At 41.8% G+C, this 20,826-nt stretch overlaps 2 protein-coding genes across 3 annotated transcripts; one reads left to right on the top strand and one right to left on the bottom strand.

Annotated features, from left to right (window-relative positions):
• Positions 1–32: 32 nt before the first annotated feature.
• Ccna2 (cyclin A2) lies at positions 33–7,309 on the top strand. Its single transcript, XM_052730247.1, has 8 exons — positions 33–325; positions 1,028–1,271; positions 3,116–3,228; positions 3,401–3,624; positions 4,635–4,842; positions 5,492–5,605; positions 6,569–6,702; positions 6,996–7,309. Exons 1-8 carry the CDS (start codon positions 140–142, stop codon positions 7,042–7,044), a joined length of 1,272 nt encoding a protein of 423 aa, XP_052586207.1. The 5' UTR covers positions 33–139; the 3' UTR covers positions 7,045–7,309.
• Positions 5,866–20,306, bottom strand: Exosc9 (exosome component 9). Of its 2 annotated transcripts, XM_052730245.1 has the most exons (13): positions 20,162–20,306; positions 19,779–19,873; positions 19,011–19,130; positions 18,794–18,896; positions 18,126–18,263; positions 16,985–17,067; positions 14,845–14,977; positions 11,697–11,785; positions 10,668–10,814; positions 9,928–10,109; positions 7,997–8,075; positions 7,765–7,856; positions 5,866–6,432 (listed from the first exon to the last, which is right to left on the bottom strand). In XM_052730245.1, the coding sequence occupies exons 1-12, from the start codon at positions 20,225–20,227 to the stop codon at positions 7,775–7,777; spliced, it is 1,317 nt and encodes a 438-aa protein (XP_052586205.1). In that variant the 5' UTR covers positions 20,228–20,306; the 3' UTR covers positions 5,866–6,432; positions 7,765–7,774. The 2 variants fall into 2 exon arrangements, with proteins under 2 accessions (XP_052586205.1, XP_052586204.1); XM_052730244.1 differs by lacking the exon at positions 5,866–6,432 and having other exon boundaries at positions 7,537–7,856.
• Positions 20,307–20,826: the final 520 nt, after the last annotated feature.

The following is a 20,826-nucleotide window of genomic DNA, read 5'->3' as shown; positions in this document are numbered from 1 at the left end:
TGGGCTCTAGCTCCTCCCGCCCGCCCGCCCGCCCGCCCGCAGCGCCAGCTCCGCGCGTCGGCCGCCAGGGTCCCGCGCAGCCTGGGAGCTGCGGGCGCAGTGCACGCTCTGCCGCCGACGGATCCCGACCGGAGCCGCGATGCCGGGCAGCTCGAGACAGTCGGGTCGCGAGGCGGGCTCGGCCCTGCTCTCGCTGCATCAGGAAGACCAGGAGAATGTCAACCCCGAGAAGGGGGCGCCAGCCCAGCAGCCGCGGGCACAGGCGGCGCTGAAGGCCGGGAACGCGCGGGGAAACGCGCCGCAGCAGAGACTCAAGACTCGGCGGGTAAAAGGGCGCGAGGGTCGGTGGGAGGGCCGGGCGAGAGAGAGGGCCTGGGTTTAGCAGAGAGGGCCAGAAAGCACGCTGCGCTTTCTAGGGGCAATCGGGCTGCAGTCTGCGTGGTCCCGGGGTTTCTAGTACCAAATAGCCCCACAAGCCCTGCCGACCCTTGTATGCCGCCCTTCAGCAGTAGTGGCGGCTTCTTTCCAAAAATGCCCGGGGTCATACCGAGCCATTTCCCCCAACCCCCCCGCCCCCCGCGCGTGTCGACTTCGCTCAGCTGTGTGCTTTTCCCTCCACTTTTAAAGACAGACATTGCCTTAGGATCCAAATCCAGATCCCTTCCCCCTCACCATCTGCTTCACAGATTACCTCTATTTCAAGGAAGAATATAAATCAATATTTTGCTTGGTAAATTCCGCCATTTTAGCCAGACCTGCATTTTTGCTCCACCCTGGGGCTAAAGTTGTGAATCAATACTTTCCCCTAAACTTATAGCCTTGGTTAGTTTGTAATTCCAATCAGTTCTATTTATAGCCTTTGTAGGAATGGCTGTGACAAATCAGTCCACCCTTTATCTTGGATTACTCAAACTATTATTTATCTGGGCTTTGCCTCAAGAAGTTTATTTTTCCTAATAGAGGTTTTGGGAATAAAAGCTGAGACCCACGGGGCAAGAAAGCAAAATTCTATTAAATTCCTTTTTAGGTCGCGCCTCTTAAGGACCTTCCTATAAACGATGAACATGTCGCTGTTGGTCCTTCTTGGAAAGCAAACAGTAAACAGCCTGCCTTTACTATTCATGTGGATGAACCAGAAGAGACCCAGAAGAGGCCAGCTGAGCATAAAGAAACACAGTGTGAAGATGTCCTGGCTTTCAATGCAGCGGTCTCTTTACCCGGAACAAGAAAACCACTGGTACCTCTTGATTATCCAATGGATGGCAGTTTTGGTAAGGTTTTTGCTTTTTATTTTTGAGACAGGATCTCAATCTGTAGCTCTGACTAGTCTTGAACTCAAACCACCCTGCCTCAGCCTCACAAATTCTAGATTACAGGCCTGTGATACCATACCCTGCTTGGTACTTTTTAAAAGATCTTTATCAAACTAAGAACTTAGTTGATTGGGTTAGTTACTTTCAGCTTTAAGACTGTCATTTTGTTTTGTTTTTTCTAGACAGAGTTTCTCTGTGTAGCCAGAGCTGTCCTGGAACTCGCTTTGTAGACCAGGCTAGCCTCAAACTCAGAGATCCCAAGTGCCAGGATTAAAGATGTGTGCCACCATGCCCAGCTACGACTGTCTTACCTGATCATAACAGTAGTTTAGGATTACTGCAATGGGCTTAAAAGATTATCTCAGATCGCATGGCTAGTACTTAGACCTAGTGACCTACAAAAGGACTCATCCTTAACAGGCAGGCGGGCCCTGCAAACTATCAATTTTAATTAGATCTTAAATGCTTATTTTAATCTGACTTCATACATGTTTGGCTGGGAGAATAGATTTCAGTTGTATTTATGACTCACTTCTTAACATGCCACTCCTGATAGTGCTACTTGAAGCTACAGTTTTAAGCATTGTGGTATCTACCATGCCTTTAAAATCCATTTGAATGCTCATCTGATGCAGGTCAGACACTAATGCACAAGGAAGGCAGAGTAGCTGCTGCAGACAGTTCTGCTGTTGCTGTGATCTCACTGTGTGGAGACCAGAGGTGTATCTATCAGGATGTTGGTTTCTATCACTCTCTGCCTTATGCTATGTGTGTGTCAGGGGATGGGGTATGCCTGCCCATGCTGGTACATGTGGAGACCAGAGGTGTACCTGACTTTGGGATATCTTTAGCTACATTTCCATCTCATTTTTTTGTTAGAAAGTCTCATTGGAGGCACTGACTTGGCTAGACTGGTTGGCCATCAAGCTCCAGGGATCTGACTATTCTCAACCACCCCCACCCCACCCCCATCTTAGGGTTACAGATGTGCACATCTAGAAATTTTATAGCTTTTTCTTAACTCAAGGTGCTCTGGAAAGAAAAAATGGAAATTCTTTACCCCAAAAGGTAATTTTTTGTTGTTGTTGTTGTTATTTTGAGACAGGGTTTCTCTGTAGCTTTGGAGCCTGTCCTGGATCTCACTTTGTAGACCAGGCTGGCCTCGAACTCACAGAGATCCGCCTGCCTCTGCCTCCCGAGTGCGTCCACCACCACCACCGCCCGGCTTTTTTTTTTCTTCTTCTTCTTCGAGACAGGGTTTCTCTGTGTAGCTTTGTGCCTTTTTCCTGGAACTCACTTGGTAGCCCAGGCTGGCCTCGAACTCACAGAAATCCGCCTGGCTCTGCCTCCCGAGTGCTGGGATTAAAGGCATGTGCCACCACTGCCTGGCTCCCAAAAGGTAATTTAAATGGTAAAAACTAGAACTGAGTGTGTTCATGCCTGTAACTAGCACTCAGGACACTGAGGCAGGATTGCCAGCCTGGGCTACAGAGATGAGACCCTGTTTTCACAAACACTAAGTCCCTTAAGACAAAAAAATCCTTATTTCAAAACTTTGTTAAGCATTCTGTCGTAACAGAAGCACTGTACCATCTCTTCTTCTCTTGTGGAAGATGACACTTTAAGGTAATTCTCAGTCCTCTTAGTAGTTCATTGATGTACTGTGTTTCTTTTTTGGGAATTAAGTTCATCCTAAATCTATGTGGACAGAAATACTAAGACCAGAATAGGACTCTGTTGCTTTGCCAGAGGGTCTGTTCAGTTGGGAGAGATAAATACTTTGGTTTTAATATCATACACAGAATCACCACATGCTATGGACATGTCTATTGTCTTAGAAGACGAAAAGCCGGTGAGTGTTAATGAAGTACCTGACTATCATGAAGATATTCACAAATACCTTAGGGAAATGGAGGTAAGGCTCTTCATTAAAAATGACTAAATAAAATTGAAAGGATAATGTTGACATCTAATTACTAGTGAGTTACTCTAATGTTAAACTTGTGTTTATAGTGTATATTAATAGCATCTTTGTGAATGGTAAAGTAACCTAATTATAGTTTTAACAATACTGAGTTTTTCTTCAGGTTAAGTGTAAACCTAAAGTGGGTTATATGAAGAAGCAGCCAGACATCACTAACAGTATGCGGGCCATCCTTGTGGACTGGCTGGTTGAAGTGGGAGAAGAATATAAATTACAGAATGAGACCTTGCATTTGGCTGTGAACTACATTGATCGGTTCCTCTCTTCCATGTCTGTGCTAAGAGGGAAGCTTCAGCTTGTGGGCACTGCTGCTATGCTGCTAGCTTCGTAAGTACAGCTTGTTTAATTCAAAGTCATCATCCAATACCACCACCCCCATTTATACTTTTTGGGTGTTTTGCCTGCGTGGATATCTGTGTAGCAAATGTGTACAATGCCTGCTGAGGCCAGAAGAGGGCACTGGATCTCAAGACTGGTGTTATAGACAATTTTATGAGTCATCATGCTGGTGCTGGGAATTGAACCTGGGTCTCAGCCAGTGCTCTAACCATTGAGGCATCTCTCCAACCCCCACTTACTATTTTATAATGAAGGGAATAAATTAAGATTTCCAACTCTTAACATCTTAACACTGGCAGTTTTAGGGACAACTGGGGTAGGGGGCACCTCTGGGAGTAGAGGATGAAATTTGTTTTCTAGTCTAGAACATAAAACTTTCTAGATTTGGATTTCATGTGCCTTGCATGGGCATAGACCATCCACATTTTAGACTAGATCACAGAGTTTAAAAGTTTAAAGGAAAAAAAAACTGTTTCACAATAAAGTAGTTACTGGAGTATAAGTATATCTTCCCTCCATCAGGATATAGAAATGACATTTAAAAGTAAAACATTGCCAGGTGGTGGTGGCGTACACCTTTATTCCTAGCACTTGGGAGGCAGAGTCAGGCGGATCTCTGAGTTCGAGGCCAGCCTGGTCTACAGAGCGACATCCAGGACAGGCACCAAAACTACAGAGAAACCCTATTTTGTTGGTGGGAAAAAAAAAAGTAAAGTAAAACGTTATTTTCCCAAAACTTTAGATTATCTAAGTTTTTAGCTACTCTGTCCTTGTTCCCCATCTTGGAAAGCTTACAAATCATCATTTCCTCTGACTACATAGGAGGCATACCAGAAGCCCCTCACTGATTGGCTGTTGATCATCGCAACTAGAGATGGTGGTCAACTGTTAGTGGGGATGTGGTTGATGGAAGTGAGTCTTGAGTCTATACAGCCCAAACATTTAGATTAAGACAAAGCCTGCTTTTGAGAAAACTCAACTTAAAATTTCTTTTGTAGAAAGTTCGAAGAAATATACCCCCCAGAAGTAGCAGAGTTTGTGTATATAACAGACGATACCTATTCCAAGAAGCAGGTTCTGAGAATGGAGCACCTAGTATTGAAAGTCCTTGCTTTTGACTTAGCTGCACCAACAATAAATCAGTTTCTTACCCAATACTTCCTGCACCAGCAGCCTGCAAACTGCAAAGTTGAAAGCTTAGCAATGGTGAGTTCATTTTATGGGCTTTTTTTTTAGGTTGTAATTAGCCCTGGTTTTATTGTATAGCATTGCTTAAGAGATTGTTTTCAGACAGTTAGTGTTCCAGTACACAGAAAAACCTATAGCTAGCAAAAGATTAATACACAGTTGTCCTCTATCTGTGGGTTTGGTGCTTATGAAATCAGCCAACAGGCATTAAAGGTAACTGCCTATGTACTGGATAAGTATAGCTCTACACACAGTGTACCTATATACGTACTGATTATTTATTAGGTATTATAAGTAATTTAGCGATATTCTGGGTATATAACACTAGTTTGTGTGAAAATGGTGAGTCTTTTTTATGTGTAAGGTACTTAACTATTGGTGTCTATGGGAAGGGGCTCAGAGGTCCAGGAGAGAATTTCCCAATGGATACCCAGAAGTGACCTTGTCAGAAAAACACCGGTGGTTTAAAGAGAACATCCTGGTAGATGTTTTAAGTTAAGGGGCAGAAATGTAAGCTGAGGATGGAGCAAAACATTGGAATAATTTCCCCAGGACGGACACAGGACTAGTGAGCATCAAAGACAGGAAAAATGGGTCAGGATGCAAGGATTCAAAGTTTGAATCTTACAGCTATAGTGATTATAGTTAATTCTTTTTTTTATTCCAGTTTTTGGGAGAATTGAGTTTGATAGATGCTGACCCATACCTAAAGTATTTGCCATCACTTATTGCTGGAGCTGCCTTTCACTTAGCACTCTATACAGTCACAGGACAAAGCTGGGTACGTATAACAGTTGCCTTCACAAGTATTAATGTAGCATGAATCTTAAAAGTTTTTGGTTTTTTTTTGGTTTTTCGAGACAGGGTTTCTCTGTGTAGCTTTGCACTTTCCTGGAACTCACTCTGTAGCCCAGGTCGGCCTTGAACTCACAGAGATCCGCCTGGCTCTGCCTCCCGAGTGCTGGGATTAAATGCGTGCACCACCACCACCACCCCTGGTAAAAGTTCTTATTAATAAAATCAAACTTGAGCCAGGTATTGGGGTGAACGCTGGAAGATCAGAGAGACAGAATAGGCCACAGCCACCTCACCTTGCCTCGCCAGTTCCTCAGCTGATCCTGTTTCCTCAGACTGGAAGCCTCTGAGTCCTCATCCAGAATGAATCTCAGCTGAACTGCTGCTTGAAAGCCAGAAAGCTTAACCAGCCAAATGCTTCTAGTTTCTGGTCTTCACGCCTTATATATCTTTTTGTTTTTGCCATCACTCCCTGGGATTAAAGGTTCACTTCTTGGGATTAAAGGCGTGTGTCACCATGCCTGCCTGTTTCCAATGTGGCCTTGAACTCACAGAGATCCAGAGGGATTTCTACCTCTGGAATACTAGGATTAAAGGTGTGAGTGCCACTATTTTCTAGCCTTGGTATCTAGTGGCTGTTCTGTCTCTGATCCCAGATTAGTTTATTAGGGTGCACAATATTTTGGGGAACACAATACCACCACATATTAATGTTGCTTTGGGTTGGGCAGAAAGCTTAGCTGGAAGCTTGCATTTGAAAGCTCTGCTTCAAGAATCTTGGATAATTGCCTGCTGCTAGCAGTGGTAGTAGTCCTACAGTCAAAATAAAAAGATGGAGTGAGCTTAAACATATTAAAAGATTAGTGCCAACATTACGATCAACTATGAGTGTATTGGTCAGTGCCCTGTGCTGTTACTAAAAACTCAATGGTTGTCTTTTTTTCTATAGCCTGAGTCATTGGTACAAAAGACTGGATATACCCTGGAAAGTCTTAAGCCTTGTCTCATGGACCTTCACCAGACCTACCTCAGAGCACCACAGCATGCCCAACAGTCAATAAGGGAAAAGTACAAACATTCAAAGTAAGAATCAGATTCTTTATTCCCTGAAGGAAGGGTACAGTAGTCTGCCACAGCTACCTCAGTAAGATAGTAAGTCATATATTAGGAAGATGCTGTACATGGTATTTTCCCCTTTGCGTCTGGTAGGGGATGAGTAAGGGGATGGGTACACATGTTCTGAATATCAAATGATTCTCAACTCATCAGTCTAATCAAATAGAAATAGCATTTCTCTAGTCTGGGAGTACATAAATTGTTCTGTGATCTCCCCAATGAATGTTTACTAAAAGTTTTTTTTTTCTTCTACTCAACAGATATCATGGTGTTTCTCTTCTCAACCCACCAGAGACACTAAATGTGTAAGAATGAAAGACTACCTTTGTTTAAAATGGGAGTCACTCGGAGTTCACACTGTACAGTTTTTATCTTGAGTTTTAATTTTACAATCATTTGAGAATGTAGATGGTATAGCCACAGACAAATTATGGTATCCATTGCTTTTTAAATGGTTTTAATTTGTATATCTTTTGTACATTGTCTATCTTAGATATTTGGCTAATTTTAATTGGTTTTGTTAACATTGGTGCTGCCAACTGTCAGGATAAGAATAAATTGATTTGGAAATCTTTGCAAGTCAAAGTTAATTTGAGATAAAGAAAAAAAGACTGATAATGTCACTTGGAAAAGCTAACTTGGTTTGTTATTATTTAGTAAGGGTGGAAAAGCTTTCTAAAACTGAAACATTTCAGGGAAACGGACCTTCCAATTCTGACATTTGCTGCCTTGGTCATAAAATAGGAAAACTAGACTCTTCTGTGTAGTAGAGATCCCCAGACTCATTCAGCTCTGCATAAGTTACAGTAGTTTACTAAAATATTTTATTTATCAACTTTTACAGATAACATGGGTTAGAAGATTTTGTGCAACAGAAAAGTTGTGCAGAAAGTTTATTCAAAGCATAATGGTAAAGACAAAACAATTTATCAAAGTTCAGCTCTTATAATGGATTTTCAAATAAAAATACCCAGGGCTGTTACAGCACTGAATAAATATCCTTTTAGCAGTATATACATATAAAAATACCATTTTAGCTTTAATTAGCAGTTCTCTTCTTCCTCCTCCTTTTCCCTTGACTTTTACTTGGTGCCTTTTCTCTTGCACTGGTGGTCTGAGCTCTGTGAATAAAGTAATGACAGCTCACTGTATGCCCGCTGAATCCTGGACCAACCGGATCACTGGAACTCTAAAGGCATCTTGTTTTACAGAACTAGGTTCTGTTTTTTATGTATATTTGAAAGAAACAGAAATCTGTTACCTGATTTTCTTTGGATTCTTATCTGGTTCCAAAATGATCATTTCTTCTTCTTCACTATCTGACAACACTATAGGGGCACCTTTAAGAAAACACCAAAAAAGTAGAAGTAACTACTTATCCACATCAGACGTAGGTCCTAAATGCTCGCTCCCATTTCCATACACAGACAGCTCAAGCTCTGCTGCCTGGAGGCATATATACATGCTCTTTCCAAATCTTACCCTATTTCAAGTAGCTCCTTGCAGTTCTCAAAAAAAAAAATTTGTAAAAATACTATTTTCTGTAGGCTTTTTTTTTTTAAAGAGGACTTATGTAGGCCAAGATGGTCTGGTTTATTACTACCAGGGCTGACCATGAAAAATGTAGAAAACTGTTTTGTTTGCCCATTTTTCTCTTTAATATTAATTATATATATATATCTGTAAATAAAGCATGCAAATCAATCCCTTGCCCATTTGGCTGGCTGTGTATTCTTGTCTCAGCATTCTTTGTTCACATGCTTTAGGAAAGCTCTACCTTCTCTATCATCCTAGTTATCTTAGCTATCTGTAAACCATACTAAACCTTAGACAGATATACATATGTAACAGTGAGGTGGTTAAACCAACTGGATACAATGAATGGTAAGGGATTCTATTCAGCATTTAATAGACCCAATTATTTTAAAACTCTCCCATTTACCTAATTAAACCAACAATTCTCTTCTATGAAGATAGGGAGAATGTGCATCAGTAGACTCACCAGCCAGCCCCTTGCTGTCGACTACAGAGTGCATCTGCTCTAGTAAATTGTCTGAGTTCAGTTCCCAGCACCCACATACCTCCTGGAACTCCAACATATGCATACCTAGGCACATATATGCACACATACACTAAATGGAAGAATGATAATGTTTCTTTATATGGCTTTTAGAACACAGTAAAACCTTTCTAGGGGCTTCTATTCTAATGACAGTCACTGCCACTATTGTGGTCAATTAACTCACATTTAAAATTCAGTTTCTCAGACAAGCCACATTTCAAATGTTCAATAGGTAAACAACAGTGGCTGCTATCCTGGACAATGCACATAAAGAACATTTCTTATTTTGTCCTTTTTTCTTTCTTTTTTTTTCTGGAGCTGAGGACCAAACCCAGGGTATTGCGCTTGCTAGGCAAGCAAGTGCTCTACCACTGAGCTAAATCCCCAACCCCAAGAACATTTCTACTGAAAATTCTACTGTGTCATAGTGTAAGTACACATGTGTGCTGGTCTTCACAGACCAGAAGACAGTGTTGGTTCCCTTGGAGCTGGAATACAGAGATGTGGACACTGGGATCCAAACTCTTGTCAGTCTTATTGAGCATTAAGTATCTTCATAGCTGAGCCACCTACCTCTCTGACCCACATAATGAGCTTTTTTTTGTTTGAGTTAAACAATGCCACTCACAGAGATGAAACCTTTAGGAAAAACCTTCAAATGCCCATGAACAGATTTTTGTTTGTTTGAGACAGGATCTCTATTTAGTTCTTGCTGTCCTCAAACTCCCTACATAGAAAGAGATCTTCCTGCCTGTGTCTCCCCAGTGCTAAGATTAAAGGTGTATGCCACCACACCTGGCCAGATGTTTAATTGTTTAAAAGTATTGCTTTCGAGGGGTTGGGGATTTAGCTCAGTGGTAGAGCGCTTAAGGCTCTGGGTTCGGTCCTCAGCTCCAGAAAAAAAAAATTCGCTATCATGTACATGCCAACACATACCACTAAATCTCAAAATATTTAGCCTTCCAAAACAGGAAATATCCCTATGTATGATCTACAATCTCTATAAAGATACCTCTTTACATATGTACAAGTTTATATATGTTTAATATCTATAGCTTATGTACAGTTTATATAGTTTATATCTATAGCTGTCTCTATAATATACATTAAAAGCCAAAAGCATCACCTACCTTGGCTTCCAGTATCAGGAACTCCTCCAGTGTCCATCTTTGTATCATCAAGAATGACAGATTCATCAATGCCCCCTTCCTCCTCCTCTTCCTTCTCAGAATCCTCTAGGTCACCCCAGGAGTTTCCTATTCCATCTCCAATCTGGGCAGTTCCAGGAGTCCACAGCACAGGTTCAGAAACACTGAACAAGTTAAGAAAACTGAATATCCCAAATTGCTATCTAATGAGCTATTTTCTTACAAGACGGCTGCATGTGTCCCACAAATTCTTAGGAATAAAAACTATAGTACGGATGGCTGAATAACATTATAATTGGACATCACTAATAATCAACCTGATAGTAATTTGGTAATGAATGACTTCAAGATTATGTAATACCATGTAAAGAACTTGGCCATGTTATCAGGATTGAAGTAGTTTCTCAAAGGGAAATGAATGCTGGAATTTTGTTTGTATTTTCCTACAGTACTGGAGTGGAACCCAGAGCCTTATTCATAGCTAGAAAAGTGCAGTACCAATGAGCTACATCCCCCAGCTCTAACGTGGTTCTTAAAATAGAAAAAATGTGTTTTTTAGAGATAGCTGAGAGAAGCTAGACGTCACTTAATATGGCATATTTTTCTCTTACAGTTTGAATTCCCCCAAAGAAAATTTCAATATGCACATTATAGCCTTAATACAACAAACAAAAAAAATGTATGCATCTTGTTACTCTAAAAACCACCCCAATATTAGATACACTTCTGGAGGAGGTTCGGCTTCAGCAATAATTTCTTCTGCTTTCTCCTCTATGTTGGAGGTGTCAACAGAGGCCTTCTCCATTTTAAATGCTGTGATCCTTTGGTTTGCTATCGACTCTGCAAAGCCAAACTTTCCACCTTCTTTCCTGTATGTGGGTTTGGGTTTGGGTTTTTGGAGATGACAGTAGGAAAAGAGAAAAAGATTACTATTTTGGCTTTGGTAGATAAGAAATAAACTTTCTTAACTTCACCACTTGTCCTTGTTAGCTTTAACTGTAAACTTGACACAGCCTAGAGTCAAGAGAAGGGAGGCCCTAATCAGACCACAAATTGATGAAAGAGGGCTCAGCTCTCTATGAGGGGTACCATTCCCTGGGCAGCTAGTCCTGTGCTGTATAAGAAAGGTAGCTGAGCCTGAGCCTGTGAGCCAGCAATTGGCATTCTGGTCTCGGCTGTACTTGATCAGCTCTGAGGGAGTTCCCCAGTAGAGATGATGCTACATGAACTAGCAAGGAGGCCTGCCTCCAGGTTCCTCATTGGCAACTGTGATCTGGAACTGTAAGCAAATAAATCCTTTCCTCCCCTAAGTTGCTTTTGGTCAGTGTTTTATCACAGCAATGGGAATCAAACTTGAATACTACCATAGTTATCAAGACAGATGTCACCATAATTACTGAAGCTCTGCTGCATATGTACTAGGTACTTGAAGTATATTCTCTAAGCCTCCACAGGACAAGAAAGTACACTGAAGTGCTGGCTATTTGTTGCTTAAGGTAACAGGAAGTAGAGCTATGAACCAGCCTGTTCTATTAATTTGAGTTATTAGATTCTTTTTTCATAAGAACATGTTCACTTCTAAGAAAACACTTCTGTGACTTTTTAGAATAAAATCTCAACTAAATACTAGTATATACAACTGAGATTAAGTAAAGACCAACTATGAAATTATACGGCTGCCCTTGTGTGATAAAAGCCCTTAGGAAACATGCATTTAAGGAGAATACACAGTTCTGAGAAGTTACACTTACCTAACTCTCTGGTCATTGTCCAAAGCTTTCTGTATTAGCTCTGTAATTTCTGCTACTTTCACACCAGCTATTTTACTGCATCTCAAAACCTGTTTGTAAATTTGAGCTGTTAGTTAAAGACAACGAACTAAATGGCTTTTCTAATGAAACCAAAACCATGACATGAATTTTCTACCTTTACACTTTAAGCATTTCTTTTCCAAATACGAGATTAAGGCACAGTAAATACAGTGCTTGCCTAGCATGTGCAAGGCCATGGGTTCGATCCTCAGCTCCACAAAAAAAAAAAAAAAAAAAAAAAAAAAAAAATCTGAAAATCACTTAAATTTTGAAGGTCTAGCACATTAAGGGAACAGACTTGAGCACTTTTTTTTGTTTGTTTTTTCGAGACAGGGTTTCTCTGTGTAGTTTTGGTGCCTGTCCTGGATCTCGCTTTGTAGCCCAGGATGGCCTCGAACTCACAGAGATCCACCTGGCTCTGCCTCCCGAGTGCTGGGATTAAAGGCATGTGCCACCACCGTCCCAGCATTGAGCACCTTCTTGCGCAACAGTTAAGACACCACAGAGACCACAGATAAAATGCTCAGGAATACAGACTTCCTTTCTGTGTCAGTAATCCACAGAAACAGAATCAACAGTGGTGCTGATGGCAATAATGGAACGTAACATTCCCTGAGCACTCTGTACCCCAGACACCTATAATCTGCCTATACATTCATCCTTCCATCCTTTCTACAGCACTAACAATAGAATCATCCCCTAATGTACAGACATCCAGAGATGAGTCATTTGCCCAAAGGCTATAAAGATCAGCTAAAATCTGAACTGAAACAGCTCCCTTGGACATAATGCTTATAATGCTACATGGCACCCTGTTTTCTAACAACCTCGTGAATCTGATATGTGGCTGGGTTTGAGTATCACCGCTGGCTGTATCCAAATTCCAAAACTTAGTTTTCTCTTAATGTCTGCATTTAATACTTTAAAAAGTAGTAATATGTGGTCTGAGCGGCTGTGGGACTGGCAGGTGAGAGAGATTTGTCCTGACTGTGGGCCAGGCAGGAAAACTCTAGCTACAAATGGTGTCCAACGTGGTGGCAAGAGTTTCCACCTAAAAACTGAAAAAAGATTCTAAAACGGAGCTAAAAACAGCTTCCTAATTGTCTCTCTCAAATGAGCGGCAGCTGCCAGTTTGAGCTACTGGCGGGTTCCTAGTGTGCACACTGGACCTGAAGTATGGTGGGAATGAGGCCTCTGCAAGTGGCACATTAAGCTATGTGGTGTATTTAGACTTTACTAGTACAAAACAAAAAAAAAAAGAGGGGCCGGGCGGTGGTGGCGCACGCCTTTAATCCCAGCACTCGGGAGGCAGAGCCAGGCGGATCTCTGTGAGTTCGAGGCCAGCCTGGGCTACCAAGTGAGTTCCAGGAAAGGCGCAAAGCTACACAGAGAAACCCTGTCTCGAAAAACCAAAAAAAAAAAAAAAAAAAAAAAAAAAAGGTTTCTGGGCTACATGCTGCTTGGATAAAAACATAGACCCACGATAGTTCCCAGAGCTGGCGGTAAACCACCGCCATATTGGGAAGCTGAGGTGGGCGGAGCCAGCAGCCACAGCTGCTGCAGTTTAAAACAATAGATTCACAATAAAACAGATTCAGATATAATAGTTTACAATGTGTGTAAAATATACGTAGGCTTAAAAGAGACAAAATGGTGATATATACAGTTATATAAACAAATACATAGTTTTAAAAAATAAAGTCTTTAAAGAGATAGTAAAACTAATATAAAAAATAAGCCACATAAAGATAGATATTACACAGAGAATCTGGATTGTGTTGTCTTTGGGATTTTTAACTACAAAAAAACATTTGATTGTAAAAGCTGTTTTGTTATGCCAAAATGTATATTTTAAAGATACCTTGACTTCAAAATTTAGATATAAAGATATGTTGCTTTGGAAAGGAGACTCTGCTTTTCTTCCCACAGAAAGCCAAAAGCTATAGATTTGTTCCAGATTAAGATACATCAGGTTTGACCAGCCAAGACCCCCTGAAAGGTCTCCGATGACACCATGGTCCAGATGATCCAACATCCAGAATGGTTTGAAGACAACTGGCTCAGACAATACAGCCTCATGGACTATTCCATAATCCTAAAATTTTCTTTGTGTCCCCATAAGATACAGCGCCCCCCTCCAGCAGGAAGTAGTAAGAGAAGCTACGCCCAAATTCCCAAATTATATGTAATTTTATTTTGTTAAGGTTAAAACCTTCCTTTTAAAAAAAAGGGGGGGGGGAGTGCTGTGGGGTGTTCTGTATGGCAAATGTGTTGCTCTGATTGGTTGGTAAATAAATCACTGATTGGCCCGTGGCCAGACAGGAAGTACAGGCAGGACAAGGAGGAGAATAAAGCTGGGAAGTGAAAGACTAAGTCAGAGAGACACTTGCAGCTGCCACGATGACAAACAGCATGTGAAGATGCCGGTAAGCCACAAGCCATGTGGCAAGGTATAGATTAATGGAAATGGATTAATTTAAGCTGTAAGAACAGTTAGCAAGAAGCCTGCCATGGCCATACAGTTCGTAAGCAATATAAGTCTCTGTGTTTACTTGGTTGGGTCTGAGCTGCTGTGGGACTGGCAGGTGAGAGAGATTTGTCCTGACTGTGGGCCAGGCAGGAAAACTCTAGCTACAAATATGAGTCTTTCTTCACTGAAAGAACTAAGGTGTTCCTCCAGTCAGATCCTAGAAGGAAGGACAAATCTGGGGAGGGCAAGGATAGGAAGGATAACTCACGGCCACCTGTTAGAATGTAATGTCTGGACTAAAACCAGATTCTAACATAATTAGACTTACTTATCAAAAGTACCCTGCAGCTTTTGGTTAAAAGATAACTAAGCTATGAGGTTCAATTAAGGATGCATGCCTTTAATCCCAGCACTCAGGAGGCAGAGGCAGGCAGATTTCTGTGAGTTTGAGGCCAGCCTGGTCTACAGAGTGATTATCCAGGACAGTCAGAGATATTACACAGAGAAACCCTGTCTCAAAAAACAGAAAAAAAAAAAAAAGATAATTTTAAGACAAATGAAGTAACAATAAAACTTCTGAAAAGAGACCTCTTACAGGAAACTAGTCAAGGTACCAACCTGGTCTTTGAGCAGCATTATCCCACCACTAGACTGAATAGTACAAATTTCTCGATGCTTATTCATGGCGATCACCAGCAAGCCATCCATTACTCGTTCTTCTCGCTCATTGGGGTCCACCAATAAATATGTTCTGAAACAAATGTTAAATGGTCCTGAAACATATCTGAAGCTGAGTGCTGTTTCTAGAATGGGTTTTTTAAAGTTATCGTCCAAAGTCAACTCTGAAGGAGCTGAGTCACTTTAACTCAGCAATTTCAGTTACATGGAATGTATGTTTCTCTGGCCATTAAAATGAAACCACACTAAGTCAGACTGAAATTTAAATAACATATGACCCAATACTTATACCATCTCTTTGATAAAATGACTTCTGGCTCATTAATAAAGACTTAGATAACATTAATTTGGTTCATTTTCAAGTGGCACTGAGGCCCTGAACTCTAAGTTCTAGAGCCTGTAGATGGCACAGAAAGGGGCTGCCTGTTTCTGCAGTGCTGGCAGACACACGGGCACTGGGCTACTCCAACTGCGGATATAAAATACTCAGTGCAAATAGATGAATGCAAAATCTTGAATAATTTTTAAAATACTGGTATATAGTAGAATGAAAATATTTTACGCCGGGTGGTGGTGGCACACGCCTTTAATCCCAGCACTCGGGAGGCAGAGCCAGGCAGATCTCTGTGAGTTCGAGGCCAGCCTGGTCTACAGAGCAAGCTCCAGGACAGGCACCAAAACTACACAGAGAAACCCTGTCTTGAAAAAAAAATTACATCTATAAGGTTAAAAGAAATGTAAAAAATTTTTTTTGGTTTTTCAAGACAGGGTTTCTCGGAAGTTCTGTGCCTTTCCTGGAACTCACTCTGTAGCCCAGGCTGGCCTTGAACTCAGAAATCTGCCTGCCTCTGCCTCCCCAGTACTGGGGTGTGCACCACTACCACCTGGATGAAATATAAAAATTCTTTAACTTGTTTTTATTTTGTTTTCAGAAAGGACCCCATTATGTTTCTGAGTTTTGCCTAGAGTTTGCTATGGAGCCCAGACTGGCCTGAAAGCCACTGAAGTCTTCCCCAATTTCTGGTTTCCATACTTGATATGTTTCTCTCACCTTTCAATGTGACTATTGGAAAATTTTAAGTTACTTTTATGGCATATACCTTTTATTTTACTAGATAATGCTGGTCCACTTTCCTAATATAGAATTAGCTACAATGACTAAAAGTTGAAATCTTTATCTAGTTCTTATGCACGAAAGAAGTTTCCTGAAAATCTAGGACTCAAGCTTTACTTATGCACATTATGTGGATATATGACCCCCCATTTTATACTAAGATTAACAAGGAGTTGTGAAGAAAAGGCCAGACAGCTGAAGGAAACAAGTTTTCTATTTGCAAATCACTTTCCCTCGCAATGTGTTTCTAGAACTACCCCCTCTACTCTGCTTCACAGTACCTGCGTTTCATTGGTCCACAGGAACTCTTCCCCTTTCTCAAATGAGAGCTCACATCTCACATGTCATTCCCAAGGCATTTGTCTAGCCCAAGTTAAGGATCGCATTGAATTCTTATTCTGTAAGTATGCTATGAGCAGAAAAGTGATGGGAAGTGTATTTTTTTTTTTAAGATTTATTTATTTATCATAATACAGTATTCTGCCTGCATGTATGCCTGCAGGCCAGAAGAGGGCACCAGATCTCATTATAGATGGTTGTGAGCCACCATGTGGGTGCTGGGAATTGAACTCAGGACCTCTGGAAGAACAGCCAGTGCTCTTAACCTCTGAGCCATCTCTCCAGCCCTAGATGCTCTACTATTAAGGTCAGTGTGTCTGTGGTCATATCAGAACAGAGCAACAGAGGTCCTAGCTTGGGGCCGCAGCTTGGCAGCTCAGCTGGTAGTGTTACACAGCATGCACAACGCCTGGAATTCAGTCCCCAGCACCACATAGGCCAGGCACGGCAGTAGATGCCTGGAATCCCAGCACATGGGAAGTGGAGGCTGGAGGATCAGAAGTTCAACGTCAACTCAGCTGTACAGAGAGCTCAAAACCAGCGTGAGATATGAGACCCTGTTTAGATAAACAGGATCCAATTCCTAGATATACTTACATCTTCAGCCCATGACAAGGCGACACTTACCCTTGCTGGAAGAAAGCAAAACTGACACAGATGGGCATGTGGTGGATGCTCAAGGGCACAGGGTCGCGCTCTTCTGGAGTATACTGTCAGAAGACAAGGCCAAATTCTTACAGTCAGCAAATGAGAAATACAAAACTCACTTTGCAATCAAACACTAAGAAGTTGTTCATTGTCAGTAGCTAAGTAATGTCTTTGACAACTATGTTCCTATTTTATGATGATAAAACATCCCTCTATGTCTAATCTTCTATCCCAGATGCCTTTTTTTAGTAAGGTATATGTCCTCCGCTAACAGGAGCCCTGGCACTTCTCAGAATAAGGGCTTTACCTCCATGCAAAACTAATCACATTCTCTTTTTTTAAATTTCCTTATACACTCCTTCCTCTGTAGGAGCACTGTTCTGGCCTCCAAGTTTTCAGATTCTGCTCTGGCAAAGTGCCTCAAAATAGCATTATGAAAACTTGGGCACTGGATGGTTCCCTTTGCAACTCAGGGCTCAAACAGTACACTGCCATTATTCTAGCATGTGATATATATGAATCAAAATTGACCTACCTGGCAAAAAGAGGAGGACAGCACAGACCACTGGTTCTCACAATGATCCCTGGACCAGCACTGGGATTGTCTGAGCACTGAGTTAGAGGTCTAAGTTCTTAGGTCCTACTCTACCCTCCTGTATAAGCAGGGCCTAGCAGTACATTGTTAACAAGCGCGCTCCAGGCATTTTCGATGAACTTGTATCATCTACTTGGCTTAGGGAACAAAAGGCCTGAAGAAAACATATAAATCTGATGATCTCAGTTCTTTTCAGGTACTGCCAGCCTCTCAAGAGTAAGCATTTCACGCTGACCCTACACAGAAACCAACCCATTTCCTCTAATATTCAATCCAAAGAAAGGGTCACAGAGTTCTATTTCAGAAAACCAAGCTGGGTTATGGTATTACTGACAGACACTTCTGTAAGGGAACTGGAAATTTCTAGGGCAATTTTGAACACCTGCAGTTTTTGTCTTATGAACAAATACTAGAATAAAGCTGAATACCATCTGCCACATGCCTCCACTAATAACTACCTGTCTGCACATCTAGGGCACCCATTCGTTCATAGGACCAGTTCCATTCCGAACCCTGGAAGCTTACCAGCGTTACTTCCTCTCCTTGGACAGAGACATCGGGTCTTCGGAAGTGACACAAGGCTACGATTGCAGCTATGCTGGCAGCATCAATAATATTTCCATCATGATTTAATAAGTGGAGGTCTACACGTATCTGCCAAACCTGAAAGTGAATTTAAGATAAAAATAAATCCTAACACGACCAGTGGCCACTGGAAAAGTAACACTGCACACATTTTTTTTTTTAAAATTAAAGCATGCAGTTAATCCTTCCAGTTTATCCAGTAGAAATGCAGTTAATTTTAAGAAAAACACTTGAAATTCTAATAGTAAACTTTTCTATGTGAATCATTTGAGAACATGACAATATGTAAATAAATGGAACCATTCCAACATTTAAAACCTAATTATGCTTTTTTTTAATGTTCATTTTTATTTTACATGTGTGCACATTTGCTTGCATGTATATATGTGCCACACTAATGCCTGGTGTCCCCAAAGACCCTAAGTGTTAGATCCTCTGGAACTAGAGTTGCAGGTAGTTGTGAACTGACATGTAAGTGCTGGGAACTGAAGCCAGATCCTGAAAGAGCAACCAGTGCTCTTAACCACTGAACCATCTTTCCAGTCTCCCTAATGTTTTTTGTCTGAACAACAGTATCCATTGTTATGAATCTGGAGCATAATTCCCACCTTTTCACCAGCAACAACACAGAGAGATTCAGTGTCTATACACTTTGAATTTCTTAGACACCTTTCCAAGAGTCGATTTAGCTTCACCAAGAGATCTGACTGCCTATGGAAACAAGAATGAACTAATGTCATGAACTACAACTCTGGGCATTAAAACCACAGTTTACTGTTGTTAAATTCTTCTATGGCTAAAGGAGCTTAAGAAAGAGCAAAATACCTGCCAGGTTCAAAAGCTGGAGCAGCCATCTGAGAAAGTTCAAGGTTAAAAAACAGAATACCTTCTGTTGCCCTATTGAGTTTTGGAGAAACAAGTTCACAGGAAACCTGCCCAAGAACTCTGCAAAAATAAAGGTACAAAGCAGTCAACTAAACATACTTCCCTTTCCATTAAAAAAATGAAATGAAAAACATAAAACAATCAATTCTAAATAACAACACAATGTGACTTGAGAAGCAGAAATTACATATAGAATGTAGTAGACTGGGGCCAGCAAAGCTGCCTCCACACACAATCGTGCACATACAGAATAATAATGTTTAAATGTAAGATGCCGTGCAGAAACACACACACAAACACACACACACACACACACACACACACGTATGTATACCTAAAAAGGATGGTATAAAGGAAATCTCTTACTTCTTACATCACTCAAGAATAAAAGAGAAACTGGGACTTATTGATGACAAGATCTACACTCCTCACATAAAAATATGAGAGACATACAGGTAACAAATTCTGTGTGATCGATGTCAGCTGCGTACATGATTTGTAAAGATCACAAGGCAGTACGATTTATAGCAGAAAGCACTCGTGGTTAAAAGTTAAAGTGTGACCAGAAAACGAAAAAGGCTTGCATTAAAGAAAGATATTTCTCATCAGATAAAAGAAAGCACTGATTGGATTTTTGAGCTGCTCGGTGAACAACTGAGTCAGTAATTTTCATACCTCCTGTGGCTTTATCTAATTGAATCCTGTTACCTTGTTTTCCCAAGTTCTACAATACAGCATCCATAATCTGTTCCGAATGAGATCCTGATGTTCCTGTAATCATAGGTTTGTCTGCCATCCAGCCGCTGTAAGCAAACAATTATTCCTTTAACATGTTTATGAGTAGCAACTTCGTCTGTCTGGTCCTGGTCCCCAACACCCCTGGCACTGACAAATGCTAGTGGCTTGCGGCTCAAAGGAATTGGCCAGGATAAAACATTGACCTGGGGCTGGGGAAATGGGCAGAGTTCACACTGGGAACCAGTCCACACCACCACCACACCACAGACCAAAATGACAATGAATCCACGGGCCACCGGAGTCCACCCCGCGGGCAACCCGAGTCTACGCCCAAAGCCACCGAGGCCTCGCACCTTCTTCTCCTCGATGGCCCGGAGAAGGAAGCGGCGCTCGCAGTTGGAGAGCGGCGTTTCCTTCATAGTGTCGGGACACACAGAAGAAAATCCGCGCCGAGAAAACTCCGCAAGGTAGCTTCTTCCCGGCGTGGAAAATTGACGTCATCCAGGCGCGCGGGTTCCGAGCGCGGTGTGGGAGGAGCTAGAGATCTGGGACGGCTGCTGCAGGGAGGGGCTGTGCAGTTTATCTTCCAGAAGATCGTGGCTGGACCCGAGGGGCTTTGCAGAGGAGATGAGCGTCTGCAGCACAGCCCTGTTTTTTTTGTGGTTTTGTTTTGTTTTGTTTTTTAAAGACAGAATGTCATTGCGTGTCTCTGGCTGTCCTGGAACTCAACAGCGATCCACCTATCCCTACAACTCTTGCTTGCGGGATTGGGGTTGGGGTTGGGGGTAAGAAGCAGGGATTTTTCTAGCTCTTGACTCTGGCCTTCTACCAGCTTCCAGACTGACCTAGGTTGTGGGATTTCTCGGCACTTCACAGTAGAGGCAATCTCCAGAGGATGCTAACTTCTGTCAGAGAAAGCCGGAAGGGTGATGTGGGCGGGCAGGTGGAGAATCCTCGTAAGCGCTTGGTGATGGTGAGGACCAACCAAGCTATGGTTTTGGGGAGGATGTAGCAGGCT

This window comes from Peromyscus californicus, unplaced genomic scaffold (genome assembly GCF_007827085.1).
Source record: "Peromyscus californicus insignis strain IS unplaced genomic scaffold, ASM782708v3 Scaffold_9__1_contigs__length_137607984, whole genome shotgun sequence".
NCBI lineage: Eukaryota > Metazoa > Chordata > Mammalia > Rodentia > Cricetidae > Peromyscus > Peromyscus californicus.
This window is presented reverse-complemented; position numbering and strand designations above follow the sequence as displayed.